Genomic DNA, 20576 nt, shown 5'->3' on the forward strand with positions numbered 1-20576 from the left:
CCAGGGCATCTCCGTCCCGTGTTGGCTGCGTGTGCTGTCCTGAGGAACTGGGCGGAGGGCGCACTCGGGGTCCGCGTGCACCCCGTCCGTACACACTGGAGCTGCTTATCCCACGGGGGTCCCCACACCCCCGTCCCGTGCCTGGCCTTCTCCTGGTGCTCGGACACCCCAGCAGTCGGTGTCCCCTGATGCAGGACTCACCTTTGTGCCTTGCTATGGTGCTCTGTGTGTCTCACTGTGCCCTGACGACCCCGGGTACCGCAGGAGGAAACCAGAATAAACGGTTCGCACTGTCTGAAAGGGCACGCGTGTGCCTCGTGTGCCTGCGCCGCAGGGGGAAAGGGGAGGTGGTGTTGGCCAGGCTTCTGGAAGAGGTGGGGGACCCTCTACCCGCCCAGTCGGAAACGGGGCCCCGAGGACTTCCTGCAGGGCCTCTGAGTGCAGCTCGGGTTTAAGGATCCCTCTGTGGTCACCCTGGTTCAAGTCAGGGACCCGGCGTGGGGACACGGGTGCACTCCCTCGGGACAGGCAGGGGTCCCTGAGCACCCGTGTCCTCCAAGGGCAGCTGCAGGCGGCAGGAGTCCGGCCAGTGGCAGAGGGTTGGTGCTTCGGGGAGACAGAGCTTTGGGACCCCCGTGCAGAGGCCGGCAGTGTAGGGAGGCCCCCCTGAACTACCTGTGCCTCTGGACGGGAGAAGCCGGTCTCCCAGCTGCACAGACGCCTGCAGCTGGGGAGCCCTCTGCCGGGAGCAGGACCCCGGTCGCTGTGGAAGCTGCTGCCTGGCCCACGGCGTCGGACCAGCAGGACTGCGGCAGCACCCCTCGGCCTCCCAGGCCCACCCTGCAGGTCCTGAGATCACAGGCCGGAGCTCGAGCGGCGCCTGGGAGATGCCCGCGCTGCCGGGCACCGTACACCCTGGACCTGCGGACGCGGCAGCCATCCCACGGCCCCTCCGGGGCTCTGCACCCAGCCGGGTTTCCTGCGCCCCAGGCCTCAGTTGGCCAGACACGCTGGGCTGAGCGCCAGGAGCCTCCTGTCTCCCGTGACCTCCCGGGACTCCATGTCCAGACTCCCCTGGAGCACCCTTGTCCAGCCGGAGCACAGACGACGTTGCCTGCCGTCTCCTCCGAAGACCACCGGGGCTGCAGCCCCAGTCCAGCCTGGAAGCTGGGTCCCTCCTCTGCCATGGACCCACCACATGACACTCTCCGTGACCCGCGCCTCAGATCCCCCAACTTCCCCCAGTGTCTGCCACCACTGCCCAGCTCGCACACGCCTCACACCAAGTGGCCCACGCACACCACGCCTGCCTCACGCCTACGGTGTGCCTCACATGCACACCATGTGCCTCACACACCGCCTGCCTCATGCCTGCCACGTGCCTCTCACACCACACACGCCTCGTGTGCCACACGCATCACACACGCTCCACTCATGCATACCACTGCAACCACAATCCACAATTCGGACAACAGGGTGGACTCAAGAGTGACGGCCAAGGGTCTTTTATTTCCGGGTCGGGTGTGAGTGGGAGTAGGATGGGTGCCTCCCCCGGCCTGATAAGAGCTGCACCCCAAGAGACCAGCTACACCTCCCCCCGGGTCTGGCATGCCCCCCTTCCCCAAGGAGTCCACCTGCCCTGGCGTGGTCCTGTCCTGGCCGTGAACGGGGACCGGCTGTCCCAGGTGATGCACTGGAGTCAGCTCTGCCTCACACGCGAGGCTCCAGGGGAGCCCCAGCCTCGAGGACACCCACTGGAGGTGTCCCTGCGGGAGGAGGTCTGGGACGTGCACAATGACGGCCACAGTGTGGGCAAGACCCATGAGGACGGGCTGGAAGGCTGAGCACGGCCCCAGCGGAACTGGGGATATGCTGTGGGGTCCCCGCAGGGTCACGCCGGGCAGAATGCTATGGGTCCATCTGCCCATAAGTGTCACCTGCTGGAGGCCACCCGCCATCCCGCCAGCAGACCATAGAATGCCAGGGGCTTCGTGTGGCCAACCCTGCTTGGCCCCCCTCATCCTCCCTTCGTCCAGGTGACCCGAGCTCAGGGACACCTCTTCCCAGGAATCAGCCCCTTCGGGGGAGGGGAAGGCTTGACAAGGGAGAAGGTGAGAGCCCAAGAGCCCCATGGGCACAGGGGCAAGGCTGGGCCCTCTGGGGACTAGGGGACGCCCATGCCAAGGGTCTCGAGAGCTGCCAGGACCCCAGGTCAGCGGTGAGGATGGCCACACCTCTCCTGCGATCTGCCCATCTAGGTGCCCCCGTCACCACAGTCAGGGCCACTGGCCGTGGTCACAGGCTCCCCAGAGGGGGAGGCAGGAAGGAGAGCAGGGCTGGGGTTTGCATGAGGCAGTTTACGCATAAACGGGAACACCCTGTGGACGAGAGGGGACCTGAGCGCGGGGCGGCCGTGAGGGTCCTGCCCGCTTCACTGCCCGGGCACAGGGCACAGCCAGGCTCACCGTCTCTTGGCCTCTGGGGGAACCACGGCTTCTGCCAGCAGGTCTCTGTAGGCGGCGGACTTCAGGAACCTCGGGTAGGAGTCCTAAGAGAGAAGGCATTCAGCCAGCTTCCGCTGGGCTCCCGCCTGGCACTGCTGGGCCCTGCCAGCCCCAGAGCACCCCTAGGGGACGGCGCTGGAGGCAGCCGTCCCAGACCTGCCCCAACCAAGTCAGACAGATGCAGGGACACCTGGGCTCCGGGACAGTGGGCCCATTAACCCTCAGAAGGTAGGCAGGGGCCCAGCACCCACGCACGGAGGACTGAACTACGGAACCCCAAGCAGGAAACCCCAAGGAGTGCCTCCCCGGGTTCTCGATGCACCTGCAAGTGGGAGGGCAAGGAAACGGAGCAAAATAAAACACAAGGTTGAGGGGCACCTGGGTGGCTCAGTGGGTTAAGCCTCTGCCTTTGGCTCAGGTCATGATCTCAGGGTCCTGGGATTGAGCCCCACATCGGGCTCTCTGCTCGTTGGGGAGCCTGCTTCCCCCTCTCTCTCTCTGCCTGCCTCTCTGCCTACTTGTGATCTCTGTCTGTCAAATAAATAAATAAAATCTTTAAAAAAAAAAAGGGTAACAATCATTTTAAAAAAAAAAGAGGTCAAGAAAAACCATATGGTATCCAATAAAGAGAAAGCCGTGAACCTCCTTGTTTATATTTTTTAAAAAATACAAACTTTAAACAGTTAATTTCAGTAGGAAGACGAAGGAAGACTGGGACAGAACTAGATGTATTGGAAATGTACCTTCTTTATAGACTGGATTTTAGACCCATGTAGATGCTTCACATAATCACAAAAGGAAACAATGAACCATCAGCTCCCGAACGTGGAAGGTACAGTGGGACGAGCGTGCGTCCGGGCGGTGACGCCACCCTGAGCACAGGTAAGGCAGCGGAGCCATCCACAGGGCATCCCCAGGAGGGGACACATACGGGACCCGGCGAAGCACGTAACCGTCGTGCGCGGGTTTACAGCGCACGGGAGCGCGGGGTCGTCCGGCCAGGACACCGGGGGAGAGGGGGAGAGCAAGCGCGTCACTACACCTACGCTGCTGGGAACCAAGATGTCCAGTGGGTTAGTGAGAAGATGACGGAAGCCCGCGCCCAGGAGCTCTGCACACCTGAATCTGAATGAGCCGTGCCCGTGGGAGCCCATGTTCTACCGAAAACCCTGTACTTCTGGTTCTGTTCACTGAAGCACCTGGACGCAATCCGGGCGACCGCGAACACGCCCAGCAGGTCGAGATTTCTAAAGAGCCTAGAAGAGGGGCCAGGGCCACCCCTGGGAACGGCGCAGGGAGGCCTGGACAAGCCACTGCAGGTCTCGGAACACATCAAGAGCCTCGAGAGCCAACGGGGGTCGGGGATGGGGGGCTCCGCACAGCAAGGCAGAGGGAGAACCACACCATCCGGCAAGAGCGTGGACGGACCGTGGTGTGAAAACTACCTCCCACTCACTGACCCCCTGGCAGGCGGGGCGACTCCAAGTCACGACTGAAAAGTGGAGAAGGAATCACGCGTTGACTGTGCCTCCCCTGGGGGACCGTGGGCAAGGCGCAGACGAGGGGACACGCCTCCGCGACACACGCCAGCTCACCAACAGAGGCAGGGGCAGCGGCTCCTCACCCGGGCCAGCCACCGTCGGGCGGCTCGCATCCCCGAACGGGAGGCGGCCGGGCCCCACGTACGTCCTGATGAGGACATGCCAAACACCACCTCTGAAGAAACCAAAGACGGTGCAACTAACAGTGAGCCTGATCCAGTCGAGACATCACCACCCACGTCCAGGAAGCGAGGCCACAGAGTCCCTCCAAAGACACGGCAAGAGCCCCACTGTTAGGACCCAGATGTGAGGCATGACAGGACAAAGGGAGGCCAAGGGGCCAGCAGGACGACCAGAGGGACCGGCTGCACAGGCTACGCTGCTGACGACAGGGCCTCAGGAGTGGCCGCTCACCGAGGAGCAGCGTCCCCAGCAGCCGGGAGGGCAGGGAACGTGACCGGCCCCCCAGAGCCTCCAGACAGAGCCAGCGCACCCACACCATGACCGTCGCCCCAGGAGACCCGGCGGGGACGCCTGACCGGCACACTGCGACGGAACCAGATGGTGCTGTCCTAAGGCCCTGGGTTTGTGGTGACATGTTACAGGGACGATCGGACGCCAAGCAGAGCCTGTTCAGACCCCAACCAGCTCTTCGAGGACATGAGCCAAATACCCTGTGTTCAGTGTGTGATGCTGACACCTGGGTCCCGCTGGAAGGGGAAGGACAGGGCCATGTCCTTTAGGGGATCCTGACCACACACAGAGACAGGAAGTCTGAAAATGGCACAAGAGTCACAGGGTGGGGGGCAGCAGGCAGGGATGGATGAGGGGTCCGGACGGGCCCCAAGCTGACCGGTTTGGAAGTCAGGCAGCAGGATTCACCATGTCACTATGTCTGCTTTACATCTGGAATCTTCCATGTTACGACACTTATAAAAAGCAGCAGCAGAACTCCGGGTCGGCCCGCGGGACCTCAGTCTGCAGGTGTCCACTGACGGCAGCTGGGGTCAGGGAGCAGGGGTCGGGCGGCCGCCCCTTGCTCACCTTCTTCATCAGCATATAGACGTGCAGCTGGGCCTCATCCAGCACGTAGCGGTGGGGCTGCCGCAGCCCCTCCAGGGTCCGCTCCATCGTCCGACTGTCGATGTTGACCCAGCGGGCAGCACCGGGGGCCAGGAACTGCCTGTGTCGGTGCAACAGGGGCGTGCGAGGAGACAGGCCCGAGGCTGCCGGCCCCGCACACCCGCCAGTCCCCGCCCCGCGGCACTCACTGGTATATGGCATCCACCGCGGCGCGAACCTGGGCCTGCCCTCCGTGGCGCAACTCCTCGCACGCCTCCCAGAAGCTGAGGTTCTCAGCTGGAAGGCCACGAGCCCAGTGAGGCCCACCCGAGCGGTGGCCGGGCCTGGCAGAAACCCAGAGGGGCCTCGAGCAGCGCACAGCGCTTCTCACCGCTGAACTCGGTCCCGAGGAAGTCCATGAAATGGGCCCGTCCCACAGGATCTTCCAAGAGCTCCTGGAAGCTGAAAGCCCATCGCTCCACACGGAGCTTCGTGGGCACAGCCACACTGTGGGGACAGGCGGGGGCTGGTGAGGAGCACAAGGACTGCCGGCGGGACGGCAGGGCCCCCTGACCCCCACCCCCTGGGCTCACCTGGGTGCATTGAAGGTCCAGTAGGTGTCATCGTCGGTGACCCAGGGGTTGCTGGGCAGGCAGCCTGACATCATGGGGTCGTGTGGCCCACGCTGGCTGCTGAACTTCAGGTACCTGGGGGTGGGGGGCTGTGCCAGGGGCCAGTGCTGGGGGAGGCCGTGGGGACCAGGGCCCTAGAGGAAGGGTCTGCACTCCGGGCCCCCCAGCCCACTCACGCCTCCAGGCAGACAGACGACTTCACCCGGGCCCTGGTCAGGGCCTTCCTGCAACGCTCCATCTAGGACGTGAGACCCATGAGATGAGGCCCGGGCTGGGGGTCAGCCAGCCCAGGCCCCTCCCTCCCACCCACCCCCAGAACTTACCTCCTGCTTGTAGAACTCTGTGTTCTTGGTCTGGAAGGGGCCAAAGGGGCTGCAGTTAGAAGGTGGGCCCTGTGGGGACCGACCACCCACCCTGGGCTCATGAGTCCATCTTTGGGCTGGTGGAGAACGGCTCAAGCCCCCTGTCTTGCCCCGTGAAGACTCCTCCTCTAATGGAAGGTCTGGCTTTCCAAGAAGCATCTGGAGCCTCTAGATAAGGTTTCCAGAATGTCCCATGGAGCCCACAGGTTGTTGAAGTCACCTTATAGTCCCCAATTGTCCCTACTTCCTATTTTTCTAATGTATCTAGGTCATTTTTTTTAAAACCAGCAGATACACGAGAGATCCAGCTGCAGGATCACAGTGGGGGACTCCATCTTGCTAACTCGCGCTCAAAGTCATCCCATCATGTTCAGAGCTCAGAGCCCGCCTGCCACAACCTCAGGGCCAGGTGGATGGGCTGGCCCTGCCCAACACCCACACAACCGTCAGGATGCCTGGGATGCCCAGTGCTGGTCTTGGCTCTCTTCGGCCGACCTTATCATGAGGACATTCCAAACCCGTGACCGTGAACTACAACTTCAAAGGAAAAGTTTTATCTATAAGGCACCGGGTATTGTATATTTTGCGCTTTGTGAGATTGGAACAGAGACCTGCTACCAGGTCTGAACACGTCTGTCCAGAGGTCATCGGAGGCCTTGGAGGGAGGTGGCTGCCTCAGCCCGGGCCCCTCAGGCCCATCCATGGCTCTGCGGGGTGTGTCTCCAACTCCCCGAGACCCTGAGGCTATCCCAGCCAGGGAAGAGCTCCCACCCTTCCCAGAGCCCCATCACATTTACAGGCACCCACCGTAGCAGGTTGGGGAGACAAGAGGTGAGGGTTAGCAGAGACCTGGAAGTGGGGGTGCAGGCAAGGGCGCATGATGCCAGGAGCAGAGCAGGGCCTCTGGGTGTCAGGGTCAGGCGCCGTTGGGACGGATGGTTGGGCAGCCCCCGCATAGGGTGGGGAGACATGTATGCAGGGGTGGAGGGGTGCGGCCTGGGGGCACGTGGGCAGGGCCTCACCATCTGCACTCCCCCAGCAGTGCAGGAGCTGCGCTCTGGACCCTGCTCCAGGACACTGGGGACACCCGGCTGCAGAAGAAGGCCGAGATGGGGTAGGGTCCAACCCAGGTGGGCTGCCAGACCCACCTCAGCCTTGGGCTTCTGCCCCTAGCTCCCCCATCAACTCTGCACCCGTACGTCATTCTGTAACATGGAAACCAGCCATTGGAGAAGGGCAGAGTCTGAGCCCCTCCCTACCCATCCCACCCCCACGGGGACCTCCCCTCAGGCCAGCTCACCTCCCCACTGTGCTCCTGATTGCTCATACCACAAGCCAAACCATCCCTCTTCTTTCTTCTTTAAAGTAGGCTAGATGCCCAGTGGGGCTCCAACTCATGACCGGAGACCCAGAGCTACACTCTCCTAACCGTGCCAGCCAGGCACCCCTCTCACCACCCGTCTTGGGGCAGCCATGTGCCCCGCAACTGGCCATCCCGTCCTCCAACACATGTGCTGGGCTGGCCCCCCTCCGCAAGGACGGCCCTTATGCCTGCTGACCCGGAGGCTCCAGCTGCCATTCCCAGGGCCCTCCACTTGGACCCTCAGCCACAGACACAGCCTGGGGGCCACGTCCACTCCACCCTCCTGCCCCCGATCCCCCAGATAGCGCTCAGGCGGAAGATGACCCATCACTTTCCCAGAGACAGCCCCACCCTAACCCAAACATACACAACCCACGTGAGCTACTGGGCCCGTGCGGGGCTCGCTCTTTTCTTCCCCGTGGATTTATCCCACAGGAACTTCCCCGCGTGGTAGCTGGGACTGCCCCACAGCCCCACCCAGCAGGGGGACTGCAAACCTCCCGCCCAGACCATAGTTCTGGGGAAGGCCTAACTGCAGGCCAGCACCCCCAGAAGTTCCTGGCCTGTGACCCCAGCCCCTCAGTGCTATCAATAAGCCTGGCCCCACTTTGCCCCCGCCCTTACACCTCAAAGAAACTGGTTTCTTGGGGCACCTGGGTGGCTCAGTGTGTTAAAGCCTCTGCCTTCTGCTTAGGTCATGGTCTCAGGGTCCTGGGATCGGGCCCTGCATCGGGCTCTCTGCTCAGGGGGGAGCCTGCTTCCCCCTCTCTCTCTGCCTGCCTCTGATCTCTCTGTCAAATAAATAAATAAAAATCTTAAAAAAAAAAAAAAGGAAAGAAAGAAACTGGTTTCCTGTGGTGTGTGGACTGGCCCTGTGATTGGTTCTGATGGGTCCCAGAACTAGAACTTTCTGCTGGGACCCCAAAAGCCACATCCTTACCACAGGCTCAAACTGTGGGTCCAGAGAGAGCACGTGAGGGGAAGCACACGGACTCCCAGCAAGACCCCACTGCTGTACGAGGACCCCCCCGACACACACACACACACACACACACACACAAGGGGGCTCACCGGGGGCCTGTTCACCAGCCAGTACGTCTGCTCCTGGCACGCAATGACCAGCCTGTCCCCCTTCCTGCGCTGCTTAGCTGCCCTGGGGATGGAGGTGGAGGTGGCGGGCTGTGGCGCCCACAACAGCCCCTCCCACACCGCCCCCACCCTCAGGCCGAGCCGGGTGGGCAGCCAAGCCTGGGCAGTGCCCCCTCGGCTCGAGCAGGGCAAGCTCTTACCGCAGCTGCTCCCGAGCCTGCATCACCACCAGGTCCCAAGTGTGGTTGATCTTCCTGTGCAGCTGGTCATAGTGTTCCTGGGGGATGTCGAGGGCGCCAGTGGGTAACCCTTCCCGTGCCCAGCTCAGGGGCGCAGACCAACCACCTCCCCACGGAGACATCTACGGATAACGTGTTTGTGTGTCTGCACTCTCCTGGGGCCTGGGCTGTGTGCTCCAGGGCAAACCGGGAGGCCCGGGGCCAAGGGCAGGTCTTGGGTCCTCGGGCTGGACTCAGCAGGGGGCGGGGGGACCCACCTTCTCATGCCCGACCAGGGCCCCCTGCTTTCGGATGTTCTTCTTTGTCAGGTAGATGGCTGGAACGACAGGGGGCCAGGCTGCAGGGGAGACCTCTCTGCCCCTTGTCTCTCGTGGCATCACTCGGGAGGGAGGGCAGCAAGGCTAGGAACTTGTCCCAGGTTAGCCCACTCCTCCACACTCACCGTAGTCCAGCTCAGCAGCTGGCCACACGGTGCTCGTCCAGAAATAGGGCGTCTAGTATGGTGCAGGAACAGGGCGTCTGGGACCTCCGGGGCCTTCCCCTCCCCAGCTGTGACCACCTTCCCCTATCCCTTGGGAAGGGACTGGGTTGGCCAGATGGTGCCTCAGAACCTGCCTGTCTGCCTACAGCCTGGAGACTTGTCACAGACCACGGGCCATTTTCCGCAGCTGGAGCCTCGCTCCACTCACCCCCTGGGGCCCGGGGCAGGCACTGCTTCCTTGACTGGCCTCCCAGAGTCCCCCGCTGCCTGGTGGGGTGGACAGGGCCTGCCCAAGCCACGCACGTACTCAGTCTGTGCTGAAGACTGGGTGAGGACTGAGAGCAAAGCCTGCCTGGATCCCTGTTGTGGCCTCGGAGGCTGGGCAGGGGAGCTCCACGTGACTGGGGTTACACACCAAGATGCAAGGACCCTGTCCTCAGGCCCCACAGAGGCTCCTTCATGAGCCAGGGCTCATGAAGGTACTATAGTACCTCCCCAGGTACTATACTCTTTATGGGGTCCCTGCTGTGGCCTCAGAGAAACCGCAGGTCTCTCACCTTAACTGGATCCTTCTACCACAGGACACGTACCTTCCAGGACTCGGTGGACCCAGGCCTGAGGTGACATCACCGCTTCCTCCTCCAATGCCAGTCCCCCCTCCCATGAGTCCCCTCTGTCTGGGCTGTTAGTCTGGGGTTCCCCCTTGCTCCCAGCGGCACCTGACCTGAAATCTGTAGGGCGTGTCGTCCAGGCGGAGCACGAGGCTGCGGGGCTCGCGCAGAGGGTACAGATATCCGTGCTGCACTAGCAGAGTGCCCAGGTGCAGGGCCTCTGCAGGGGAGGGGTGCAGGGAGGCGGGCTCTCAGCCTTGAGAACCAAACTCCCCAGAGCACCTGGCTTGCCCTGACACCTGTGAGCCCTGACGAGGCCCAGCCGAGGCCATCAGCACAGCGACCCCAGGGCAGGGGCAGCGGGCAGGGCGAGCTAGGGGCTGACCCCTTACCCTCCTCTGAGATGCAGTACTTCCGGATCAGCCACGCCACGACGTCGCCGCCTGCACAGCAGAGACTGGCATGGGGCAGGGGTGGGCCGCGGAGGGGCGCCCACCAACCCCGGCCTGGCGGCGCCTCACCTGCCGCGGTGTGCGGGATGACGGTGATGAACAGGCGCTGGCTCCGCGTCTTCACGCCCTGGTCGGGGTCCTGCATGCTCACGACCACCCGCTCCATCTGGGCGAGGGGGCACCGGGGGGCGCTGCTCCGGAAGGGCTCCCCCAGCCCCAGACCCGACTCCCCACAACGGGATCAGGGAGCTCAGGGAAGATTACCGCGCCACGGCGGATTTGGGGCCGCGGCGGGGAGCGGGGGCGGGGGGAGGGGAGAAGGACAGGGCCACGCCCCCCGCGCCCCCTCCCGCGGCTCGACGCCCCGCCCCGCCGCACACAGCGCCGCGCCCCCGGCCCCGCGTCCGCACTCGTGCGCGCCCGCACCACCCCTGTCCCGCCGCTCCCCGCCCCGCATGCCGGGAAACCCGGGGAGCGGGGGGCGCGACCCCCACCTGGCACCCACCTTGCTGAGATGCGGCAGCTGCGCACCCTGCCGTCCGCCGGCCATGGCTGCCGAGCGCCAGATGGCGGGGGGGGTGGAGCCGTCCCCGCCCGCGCGCCCGCTCGCCCCGCCCCACCGCCCGGCCGCGGCCCCGCCCCCGGCCGCACGCCCCGCCCCCCGCCCTTCGCCCGGCGAGGTGGGCTCCCCCACCCCGACCCTCCGCGGCCTTATCCTCCGCGCCCGCACGGCCTGGCTCCGGGGTCTGGGGGGGGTCTCCCCCCGCCCCGTCAGGGGACACCGAGGCCCGTGTCCGTGGGAGGGGCCCGCCCCGGATGCTGCGGGCACTGTGAGGGAATCGGGCTCAGCAGGCGCGGGTGGGGGTGCTCAGAGACGGGAGGGTCTCGAGGAGAGGCTCCTGTAGGGCAGGTGGGGTCGGGGGCAGCCGTGTAGGGTCCGCTGCTGCCTCGCACAGCCAGCCCACGGGGGCCCCTCGGGATGCGGCAACACTGGCGGCGGGGCGGGGCGGCGGGGTCAGGGCGAGGGGTCAGTCGGCCCCAGGAGTGTGTCCGCGACGGGGCGCCGCACGGCCCAGCACGTCAGTGCCTCCAGGCTGCTGCGACACCGGACGGCTGCGCGGGTTGCTGGCTGGGGGTCCGTGGAGGCCTGCGGGAAGGCGGTGGGGCGGAAAGCTCACTGCCCCACCCCTGCGCGGAGACCTGGGCAGGACCGCAGGGGACCGGGCAGAGACACCACAGATGCAGGAGCTCAGAGACTGTGGGAGAGGAGCTTTACTGCAGGGGGGGTCCCAGCTCCCAGTCCCCGCCCCCACGTCCCACACACTCGGGAAGCACCTGCAGCTTCCAGGCTCAGGGCCCAGCTTCCCCGCTTTCTTCACCTGCTCCAGCAGCTCGGCCACTACCAACCCAGAGCCCTGTTGCTGGCTTTTTTTTTTTTTTTTTTACTTACTCATTTGAGAGCGAGCCAGAAAGAGCATGAGCGGGGCAGAGGACAGGGAGAAGCAGGAAACCCACTGAGAGGCAGCCCCCAAAACGCAATCTCTATCCCAAGACCCTGAGATCATGACCTGAGTCAAAGGCAGCTGGTTCACCGACTCCCCTATTTTTAAGAAGTTCTAAAAGGTCTGTTTCTGCTCTTTTGAAGATAGAGTCCCCCTCCTCCCTCATGGGGTGCTGGGGACAGGGCAGGATAATTGGGATTGGCCTTTGGCCTACAGCCTTACACTGATCCATTTCCAGTGCTGACAAGGCCAGGTCCAGGATGAGCTGGGGCGGGGGTACAGGGTCGGGGGGGACGGCTACCAGGGTACCCTCCTCCCTTAGATCCCAGCGAATTCCCAACTATCCCCACCACACAGGTATGGGTCAGCCTGGTGCCAGGCCTGACTGTCCTTTCTGGATGGTTGGCTATCTACAGAAGCTGTACGGCAACCAGAGGCCATAGCTGTCCCCAGCCTCGACAAGTGGCTTCCCTGACCACCCCCAACCCCAGGGAAAGGGCAGCAGAAACGGGACCCCAGAATGGCCTGGGTCTCAGCTGGGCGAATCCTACCCTGGGAAAGATTGTGGAGAGGTAGAACTCCAAGGGGGATAGTCTCCACACACGCCTACATGTCCCCTAGTACCCATGCCCCTCCTCTGCAGAAATTTTGGGGGTGCAGGTGGGAGAATCAGAACGTGGTCCCCTGACTGGTCTCTGGTGGGAGAAGGGGGGCTTTGTCCAGGCTAGACACTCAGGGGCAAAGGAGCCAAGAGTGGACAGCGTTCTGTTTGTGAAACCAGGGTGGCAGGCGGACCCTCTCCCTTTTGTTTCAGGCAAAGGTGGGTATGATGCCGGGGTGTCCTCAGAAATTAGGGGGGCAGCAGAAGGGGTATCCAGAAGAAGGGAGGACTCAGGCTGGAGTTCTGCCTCCCCCATCCCCTCCACTCACACCTGTGAGCTTTCCCCAGCCTGACGCCCAGCTCCCCGGTCCCTGCACCGGCTGCCCCCATCTGCCCACCCCAGGGTTGTTTAGGCACCAAGACCAGAAGCGCCCTGTGTGCCCCTCTCTCAGCCCTCCACCCCCAGGATTCTGCTTTGGATGGGTGCCCTTTCCTCTTCAAGGGCAGGGGGCTTGATTACAGTCTGGGCTCTGGTTGCTTGCTCCGGCAGCCCAGTCCATAAACGGTACGGCCATGGCTGTGTGACTCCATGTTGCCTCTCACTGTGAGGGTGGGACCCTGGCCTCTGGGTGGGTGGACACAGGTCCCTCCGTGCGAACGCCTCTGGGACGCGCACTCCCCCGCCCCGCGCCTCCCCCAGCTGCCGGGGCTGGGCAGGCTCCAGGACAGCCCTCTGCCCAGACAGAGGATCGGGTGGGGGCGGGGAGGGAGGGGAAACCGTGAAGCCTCAGGTGCGGCCTGTACCGCCTGCAGGTAACGAGAGCCCAGGGGCCTGGGGGAGGCGGGGAGCACCTGCTCCACTGGGCGCCCCCGGCCCCACCCGCCCCTCCCAGAGGGCTTCCCCGAGAATCCCCCAGACTCTCACGGGCGCCGTGGGGGTGGGGCCGCTCTGATGGACAGAGCGGGGTGCGGGCTGGGCCGGCGGCTGGGACCTTGACCGCGGCGGCAGTGCGGGCTTCTGCGGCGCCCGCGGCGGGGACGACCAGGTGCCGGCGCCGTGCGGGCGACACGCGCGTCTCTGCGGGGCTGCGCGGGGTCCGCGGAGCGGCTGGGGGCGCGCGGCGCGGGCGCGGCGCTGGGCGCGGGGGGCGCTCCCGGCCGGGATGAGCTCACCGCAGTCGCGCCGGGGCTGAGCGCCGAGCCGGGCGGCGGCGGGGCGGGCGGCGGCTCCTCGGCGGCTCCGCGGCGGAGCCGGGCCGCGGGCCACCATGCTGGGCCTGGACGCCTGTGAGCTGGGGGCGCAGCTGCTGGAGCTGCTCCGGCTGGCGCTGTGCGCCCGAGGTGAGCGGGCTGGGCTGGGGCCAGGGTGGCCACGTGGGTGGGGGTCTCGGGCGGGGAGGGGGGTGTCGGGGAGGCTTCAGCCTGGGGCGGGGGCTGGGCCTCCCCCCGCGGAAACTTTGGGGGCGCGCGTGGGGAAATCCTGGCGCGGTCCCCCTACTGGGCTCTGGCGGGGGTGGGGGTCTTCGTCCAGGCCAGACACTCGCGGGCAAAGGAGGGGAGAGTGGGCGGGTCTGTTTGTGAAGCCAGGGTGGCAGGGGGACCCTCTCCCCTTGGGAACCTGCCCCTGAGATTCCCTCTCCCTTGGGTGGGGCTGGAGCTCCTTCAGGGCGTGGGGTGATCCTTGAGAAGCCTGGAGCACAGTGGGAAAGACCCTGTCCCAGAACTGTGGGAAGGGGCTTAGAGAGACCCCTGCCCCAGGGCACCATGGGAAGGGGCTGTGAGTCTGAATGCGCGCAGGGAGGCAGCCCCAGAGCACAAGCTGAGGGGTTTAGAGAGCACCACCCTGACGCCCCAGGAGCACCACTGGGAAGAACCCCTAGGACAGGGGAGGGCATAGGGGGATGTGAAGAGGTGTGGTGAGCAGAGCCTCTGCTCTAGGGAAGACCTCGGAGGTCACCAGTCCACAATGGTGGCCTCCAGTCCGTGGGGCTAACCCCGTTTAGGGTCTTCCCCCGCACCCCCCCATCTTTGGCCTCAGAGTCAGGGAGGAGCCCTAGGTGGATGGCTGGGCCAGAGAAGGCAGCTCTGCCTCAGGGATGTCGCTTGGCTCCGTCTCAGGAGCCTTCTGCACCCCCCACGGGCCTCCCTAAAGGGTTCGGGTGTGGGTGCCGCTCGGTCTCTCCCCAGCCCGCCCCTGCCCCCGAGCGCACCCCCCTTCCCTGAGCCTCCATTGCTTCCTCTGAGTTCCTGGGGGCACTGAGAGGCACAGCTGGCCAGCCGGGGGGCCTCCAGTTTGATGTGTGAATGCCGGGTCAGCCGCTGGCCGCCGTTCACGCACCTCCCCAACCCCCAGTCCTCCTGACCGACAAGGAGGGGAGACAGCTGCCCCCTGACGAGGCCCTGGACGAGGCTGTGCCCGAGTACCGGGCCCCGGGGAGGAAGAGCCTGCGAGAGATCCAGCAGCTGGACCCGGAGGATGAGAGCCTGGCTAAGTACAAGCAGGCACTGCTGGGGCCCCTGCCGCCGGTTGTGGGTATGCGCCGCCCAGGGCTTGGGGGGCCGCCGGTTGTGGGTATGCGCCGCCCAGGGCTTGGGGGGCCAAGGGGGAGGGAGGCACTCCGGTGACTTCCGGTCTCTCCTCAGACCTGAGCCTGCCCAACGTGCAGGTGACCAGGCTGACGCTGATGTCAGAGCAGGCTCCGGGGCCCATCATCATGGACCTCACAGGTACTGCCCCCCATGGGGCTCCTGGGGCAGGGTCTCCGCTCTCCCAGGAGGTCCTTCCCTAGCTGCCCTTTCCCCGACAGGGGAGCTGGCCGTGCTGAGAAACCAGGTGTTTGTCCTGAAGGAGGGTGTTGATTACAGAGTGAAGATTACCTTCAAGGTGAGGGCAGCTGCCCTGGGGGACACCTGCCAGCACAAGGTCAGCCCCCCAGAGGGGCCCTAACACCCTCTGTCTCTCAGGTCAATAAGGAGATCGTCAGTGGCCTCAAGTGTCTGCACCACACCTACCGGCAGGGCCTGCGTGGTGAGGGCGGCGAGGAGGGGCTGCTGGGGGAGGGGGGCTGTGGGGAGGGGCAGATGGGGCAGAGGGTGGCCCTTGACGGCCTCCCCCTCTCCTAGTGGACAAAGCCGTGCACATGGTGGGCAGTTACGGCCCGCGTGCCCAGGAGTATGAGTTTGTGACCCCGCTGGAGGAGGTGCCCCGAGGAGCATTGGTGCGGGGTGCTTACGTGGTCACGTCCTTCTTCACCGATGACGACAGGACGGACCACCTGTCCTGGGAGTGGGGCCTCCACATCTGCCAAGACTGGAAGAGCTGAGCGCCCCCCACCCCAGAGACCGTCCTCCCACTTGGAGTCCTGCTTTTCCCCGCCCCTCCGTCAGTGATCACACCCCCCTCCCACACCCTCTGCTCCGTCCTGGGACGCCCCCTCCCTGGGCTGGCACTGTGCCCTGAACAGTCCTATTAAAGTCGCCTTGTCTCAGTGCCCTGGGTGTCGATTCTGTCTGCCTCCCCTCCCCTGGGGGCGGGGTGGGGGAAGCCTTGCGGCCTTATCTGCCCAGGACTGGGACTGGGTGCCACGTGGCAGCTGCGGCTTGGCCCCCGGCCCCCTTATCTGCCCCCTGCCTCGTGGGCCCGGCACTGCCATGGACGGCCAGCTCCCGCTCGAGCTGTTGCTGCTGCTGTTGCTTGCGGCCTCCGGCCTGCGGGGACAGGGCCCGGGGCCGGGGGGGGCCTGAGGAAGAGCCCCCTGAGGAGGAGGTCCCCGAGGAGGATGGGATCTTGGTGCTGAGCCAGCGCACCCTGGGCCTGGCCCTGCGGAAGTACCGCACCCTGTTGGTGCAGTTCTGTGAGTGCACTGGGCCCGTGGGCTGGGGGACCCACCAGGGCCGCCCAGGGTGTTCAGCTCCCCATCCTGTGGACCCACGAGAGGCTTCCCTCGTGAGCCATCGGCCCCCACGGTGCTCCTGGAGCTCCACCAAAGGGCATGGGAAGCAAGGCCCGGGACCGAGCTGGCTGGGGGTAGGGGGTCCAGCTGGAGCGGAGGAGGGTGGGACTGGGAGGAGGTGCAGGTGCAGGGAGCCTCCTTGATCACAGCCCAGCTGCAGACTGTCTGCCAGGGCCGGAGAGCATCCAGGCCTTGCTTGCTTTTCGGTAGATGTTCATGAACTTCTCCACGTGGGCCATTCCCAGGTCGCAGGCGTCCACGAGCAGACAGGTGGCCAGGGTGCGGGCCTCAGGGAGCAACAGCTGGAGGACTTTCCTCCGGCACGCTGTCGGGGCGCTGGCCACGGCGCCCCAGGCCTGGGGCCTTGAGGACCCCGGCTCTGGTTTGGAGGCTCAGACGGGCCCCCGAAGGAGGGAGGTGTGTGGACAGGAACGCTCCTGCCAGACACGACTGACCCCAAGGTCTCCAGGCTCTGGCTGGGCGGGAGCAGAGGAGCTAAGGCTGGGGCCTCGGAGGCCGGGGACACTTGTGACTCTCTCCCCCAGATGCCCCATGGTGTGGGCACTGCAAGGCCCTGGCCCCTGAGTACAGCAAGGCAGCTGCTGTGCTGGTGGCAGAGTCTGCCAAAGCCAGACTGGCCAAGGTGGACGGGACCGCCGAGACGGAGCTGACCCAGGAGTTCGCTGTGACGGAGTACCCCACGCTCAAGTTCTTCCGGGACGGGAACCGCACACACCCAGAGGAGTACACTGGTATGGGCGGCAGGCAGGGGCGGCGGGGGCGGGTTGCTGGGCTGGACCCGGGCTGAGCGGATGCGTCACAGGCCCCCGAGAGGCTGACGGCCTCGCCGAGTGGCTGAGGCGGCGGCTGGGGCCCAGTGCCACCCAGCTGGAGGACGAGGAGGGCGCCCAGACCCTGATAGATGGCCAGGACGTCGTCGTCATCGGCTTCTTCCGGGTGAGCTGCTACCCCTGGGGTCTGGGCTGCAGGAGCGGGGCCCGCGCTGCCAGCCGACCTCACAGCTTGGGCTCCTTAGGACCTACAAGACGAGGACGTGGCCACCTTCCTGGCCCTGGCCCAGGACGCCCTGGACATGACCTTTGGCCTTACTGACCGGCCAGAGCTCTTTCAGAAGTTCGGCCTCACCAAGGACACTGTGGTTCTTTTCAAGAAGGTGTGGCACGGGGCCAGGGTGGGTGTTGGGGCTCGGGGTTGTGGCTCCCGCTGACCTGGCCGGTGCTGTCCAGTTTGACGAGGGTCGGGCCGACTTCCCGGTGGACAAAGAGCTGGGCCTGGACCTGGGGGACCTGTCGCGGTTCCTCCTGGTGCACAGCATGCGCCTGGTCACGGAGTTCAACAGCCAGGCAAGTGGGGCGGTGGGAGCCGGCGCCGGGCTGGGGGCGCGGCCGTGGGAGCCGGCCCGTGAGCTCCGCCTGCCCCCGCAGACGTCGCCCAAGATTTTCGCAGCCCGGATCCTCAACCACCTGCTGCTGTTCCTCAACCAGACACTGGCCCCACACCGGGAGCTCCTGGCGGGCTTTGGGGAGGCAGCACCCCCGTTCCGGGGACAGGTACTGGCTGGGCTGGGGGGCAGGGGCTAGGGCCGGGGGGCCGCCCAGCACAGACTCCCTGTCGGCAGGTGCTGTTCGTGGTGGTGGACGTGGGTGCCAGCAACGACCACGTGCTGCAGTACTTCGGTCTGAAGGCCGAGGAGGCCCCCACCCTGCGCTTCATCAACATGGAGACCACCAAGAAGTACGCGCCTGCGGCTGGTGGGCCGGTCACCGCGGCCTCTGTCACCGCCTTCTGCCACGCAGTCCTCGGTGGCCAGGTCAAGGTGGGCTGCTGAGCGGCCACCCGGGGAGCAGGGGTGGGAGCAGCGGCTGTCAGGAGAGACCCCCAGTGGAGCACCCGGCCTGCTTCCCCCCAGCCCTATCTCCTGAGCCAGGAGCTCCCCCCTGACTGGGATCAGCGGCCGGTCAAGACCCTCGTGGGCAAGAATTTTGAGCAGGTGGCTTTCGATGAAACCAAGAATGTGTTTATCAAGTTTTGTGAGTGTAGAAGGCGATGCGTGGTGGGCAGTGGGCGGGCGGGGGGGGGGGGGGGGGCCCCCCCGGCTGTGCCAACAAACCCCCGCCTTAGACGCCCCGTGGTGCAGCCACTGCAAGGAAATGGCCGCGGCCTGGGAGGCCCTGGCTGAGAAGTACAAGGACCATGAGGACATCATCATCGCGGAGCTGGACGCCACAGCCAATGAGCTGGAGGCTTTCCCTGTGCACGGCTTCCCTACCCTCAAGTACTTCCCAGCGGGGCCGGGTCGGAAGGTGAGTCCAGACCCCGTCTTCCCAGGTCTGGAGCTTGGTGTGCGGGCTCCTCAGGCCAGGGACCAGACATGAGGCGGGGCCTCCAGCGGCAGGGCCTGGGGTGGGGGGTGCGGGGGTGCAGGGCCCAGAGGGCGGAGCCTCAGGTGGGCGGGGCCCGGATGATGGAGGTTTGGGGCAGGGTGCGGGCAGGCCTTGGGCTTGGGGGTAGGGCCTCGCTTGAGGGTGGAGCCTCCGGGGACGGGGTGGGGGGTGACGTCACCTGCCAGGGTAGGACAGGGTGGGTATTTTCTCCAGAACCCGGTGTCCCTCCTTAGGTGATTGAATACAAAAGCACTAGGGATCTGGAGACCTTCTCCAAGTTCCTGGACAATGGGGGCCAGCTGCCTGCTGAAGAGCCCACAGTCCCCGTCCCGGTGGGTGCCCCTTCCCCAGGGTTGCCCTTCTCTGCACCAGGCCGGCATGGGGCCCTGCGGTGGCCAGGGGCAGGGGTGAGCCAGGGCTGCAGCTTCCAGTCAGGCCTCTGTGACCCTTTCCAGGAGACAGTGCCCAACACCAGCAGGGAGCCCAAAGAGGAGCTGTAGCCGCCTCCACACTGCCGTCGAGCCCCCAGAGCAGAGCCCTGGAAGCCGGGCAGAGAATAAAGAGCTTTGGTCCCGGACTGTGTGTGTGGTTCCTGTGCACGCCGGGCTGCTGGGCCCTTGGGCTTGCCCAGTTAGCCTCCTGGGGCCCATTCCTTCTGGAGCCGGGCCTCGCTGTTCTGGGTGGATCCCTGACTCAGATCCGGGTCTGGGAACCCAGCCCTCTCCAGAGCTCTGTCCCCGTGCTCCAGAAGACACCCCCTCCCACACACACTCTTGACCCTCAGAGGCCTGGCGTGAAGCTGGCTGAGGACGGCAAGCCCACCAGCCAGGCCCCCACCACAGAAGACAGGTGCACTCCTGCCAGAGAAGGTTCAAAAATGATTTTATTTCATTATTATCCAAGTACCTTTGAAAAGATAATTGTACAAGTCAGCGCATGAAAAATGGGCTGGGGCAGCCCCCCACTGGCCCTGGCCTGAGAAATGTACATATTTACAGGGGCCCTTACAGGGGAGGGGCCCGGGACCCGCTGAGCCGGCGCCCTGGACACAAGGGTGGAGGAGGGCGAGCGCTACGGGGCTCCGTCGCCGGATCCACACAGTGGCAGGCAAGAGACAAGCTGTGTTGAAGGCACTCGGGTGACATGTACAGTTGACAGAGGCCCCCGCGGGGCCCCTGGCACCCCAGGCCTAGGCCGGGCCGGGGCAGGGTGTGTCGGACCCGTCCCAGAGCGAGGGGCAGAGCCTGTGGTGCGAGCGCCAGAGCACGGAGCATTGAGCGGCGGGCGCCACTGGAGAGGGCACTCGAGGCCGCCCCGTGGCGGGCTCCCTGCTCCGCCAGCCGCTCCAAGGATCACTGAGCAGTGGGCGGGGCCCCCTCCTCGTCAGCTGCAGGATGGAGGCCTGCGGGGCCGCTCGGAGGGACCCCCGGCCAGCTGCAGGGCGGGCAGCACCTGGCCTTTGACGGCGGCCGTGTGTCTGCACCCACGGGAAGCACACAACACGGCACGACCCTCGGACGCTCGCCGCGCAGAGGCCGGACTGGCCGGTCAGTCTACCTTCTCCACCTTGCCGATGATCTTCTCCTCAAACACGGGCAGCACCGTGTCGTCCTCCCGAACCTCCTCAAACACCACACCACAGTCAAACTCATCGCTCACTTTCTTGAAGTAGTATCTGCGGGACAGGGGAGTGGGGATGAGGGCTTCCCCCCAGCCCCGTGTGCACGGCAGGCCCTGCGGCCCAGCTGCTGGGGGGTCACACTGAGCACGGATACACGC

The 20576-nt window shown here is 65.3% G+C and overlaps 4 protein-coding genes across 9 annotated transcripts in view; 2 read left to right on the forward strand and 2 right to left on the reverse strand.

Annotated features, from left to right (window-relative positions):
• Window positions 1-2254: 2254 nt before the first annotated feature.
• RGS11 (regulator of G protein signaling 11) lies at window positions 2255-10908 on the reverse strand. Its single transcript, XM_032845993.1, has 17 exons — window positions 10842-10908; window positions 10406-10502; window positions 10277-10327; window positions 9998-10104; window positions 9235-9286; window positions 9050-9108; window positions 8754-8830; window positions 8536-8617; window positions 6899-7192; window positions 6063-6092; window positions 5916-5977; window positions 5701-5814; window positions 5499-5614; window positions 5317-5404; window positions 5090-5228; window positions 2466-2548; window positions 2255-2378 (listed from the first exon to the last, which is right to left on the reverse strand). The coding sequence occupies exons 1-17, from the start codon at window positions 10884-10886 to the stop codon at window positions 2255-2257; spliced, it is 1620 nt and encodes a 539-aa protein (XP_032701884.1). The 5' UTR covers window positions 10887-10908.
• AXIN1 (axin 1) overlaps window positions 2780-20576 on the reverse strand; it is a 68547-nt gene continuing 50750 nt past the window's right edge. For 5 of the 6 annotated variants that reach the window (XM_032845984.1, XM_032845980.1, XM_032845981.1 and 2 more), the window contains one exon: window positions 19656-20472. In XM_032845984.1, coding sequence (XP_032701875.1) covers window positions 20346-20472 — 127 coding nt within the window. In that variant the 3' untranslated portion in view covers window positions 19656-20345. Of the gene's footprint in view, window positions 2790-19655; window positions 20473-20576 lie in introns of those variants that run through there. The other variant, XM_032845983.1, reaches the window with a different exon arrangement.
• On the forward strand, window positions 13286-15930 carry ARHGDIG (Rho GDP dissociation inhibitor gamma). The gene is made up of 6 exons (XM_032845991.1): window positions 13286-13780; window positions 14793-14972; window positions 15083-15166; window positions 15247-15323; window positions 15404-15467; window positions 15563-15930. Exons 1-6 carry the CDS (start codon window positions 13708-13710, stop codon window positions 15760-15762), a joined length of 678 nt encoding a protein of 225 aa, XP_032701882.1. The 5' UTR covers window positions 13286-13707; the 3' UTR covers window positions 15763-15930.
• PDIA2 (protein disulfide isomerase family A member 2) lies at window positions 16091-19297 on the forward strand. The gene is given in 11 exon segments (XM_032846050.1): window positions 16091-16171; window positions 16173-16293; window positions 16938-17144; window positions 17216-17349; window positions 17429-17566; window positions 17640-17756; window positions 17838-17963; window positions 18032-18229; window positions 18323-18443; window positions 18535-18716; window positions 19031-19297. Coding segments are annotated over 11 exon segments (1692 nt in total).

This window comes from Lontra canadensis, unplaced genomic scaffold (genome assembly GCF_010015895.1).
Source record: "Lontra canadensis isolate GAN:19392208 unplaced genomic scaffold, GSC_riverotter_1.0 scaffold171, whole genome shotgun sequence".
Classification (NCBI taxonomy): domain Eukaryota; kingdom Metazoa; phylum Chordata; class Mammalia; order Carnivora; family Mustelidae; genus Lontra; species Lontra canadensis.

Excerpts from the sequence above, each read along its gene's own strand:
- ARHGDIG (XM_032845991.1), top strand. The coding sequence starts at position 13,708 with ATGCTGGGCCTGGACGCCTGTGAGCTGGGGGCGCAGCTGCTGGAGCTG. Across the intron at positions 14,973-15,082 it reads GCCCCTGCCGCCGGTTGTGG|ACCTGAGCCTGCCCAACGTG; the intron begins GTATGCGCCGCC and ends GTCTCTCCTCAG. Across the intron at positions 15,324-15,403 it reads GAGTGAAGATTACCTTCAAG|GTCAATAAGGAGATCGTCAG; the intron begins GTGAGGGCAGCT and ends TCTGTCTCTCAG.
- RGS11 (XM_032845993.1), bottom strand. The coding sequence starts at position 10,886 with ATGGCCGGCGGACGGCAGGGTGCGCAGCTGCCGCATCTCAGCAAG. Across the intron at positions 5,978-6,062 it reads CAGAGTTCTACAAGCAGGAG|ATGGAGCGTTGCAGGAAGGC; the intron begins GTAAGTTCTGGG and ends CTCACGTCCTAG. Across the intron at positions 2,549-5,089 it reads TCTATATGCTGATGAAGAAG|GACTCCTACCCGAGGTTCCT; the intron begins GTGAGCAAGGGG and ends CTTCTCTCTTAG.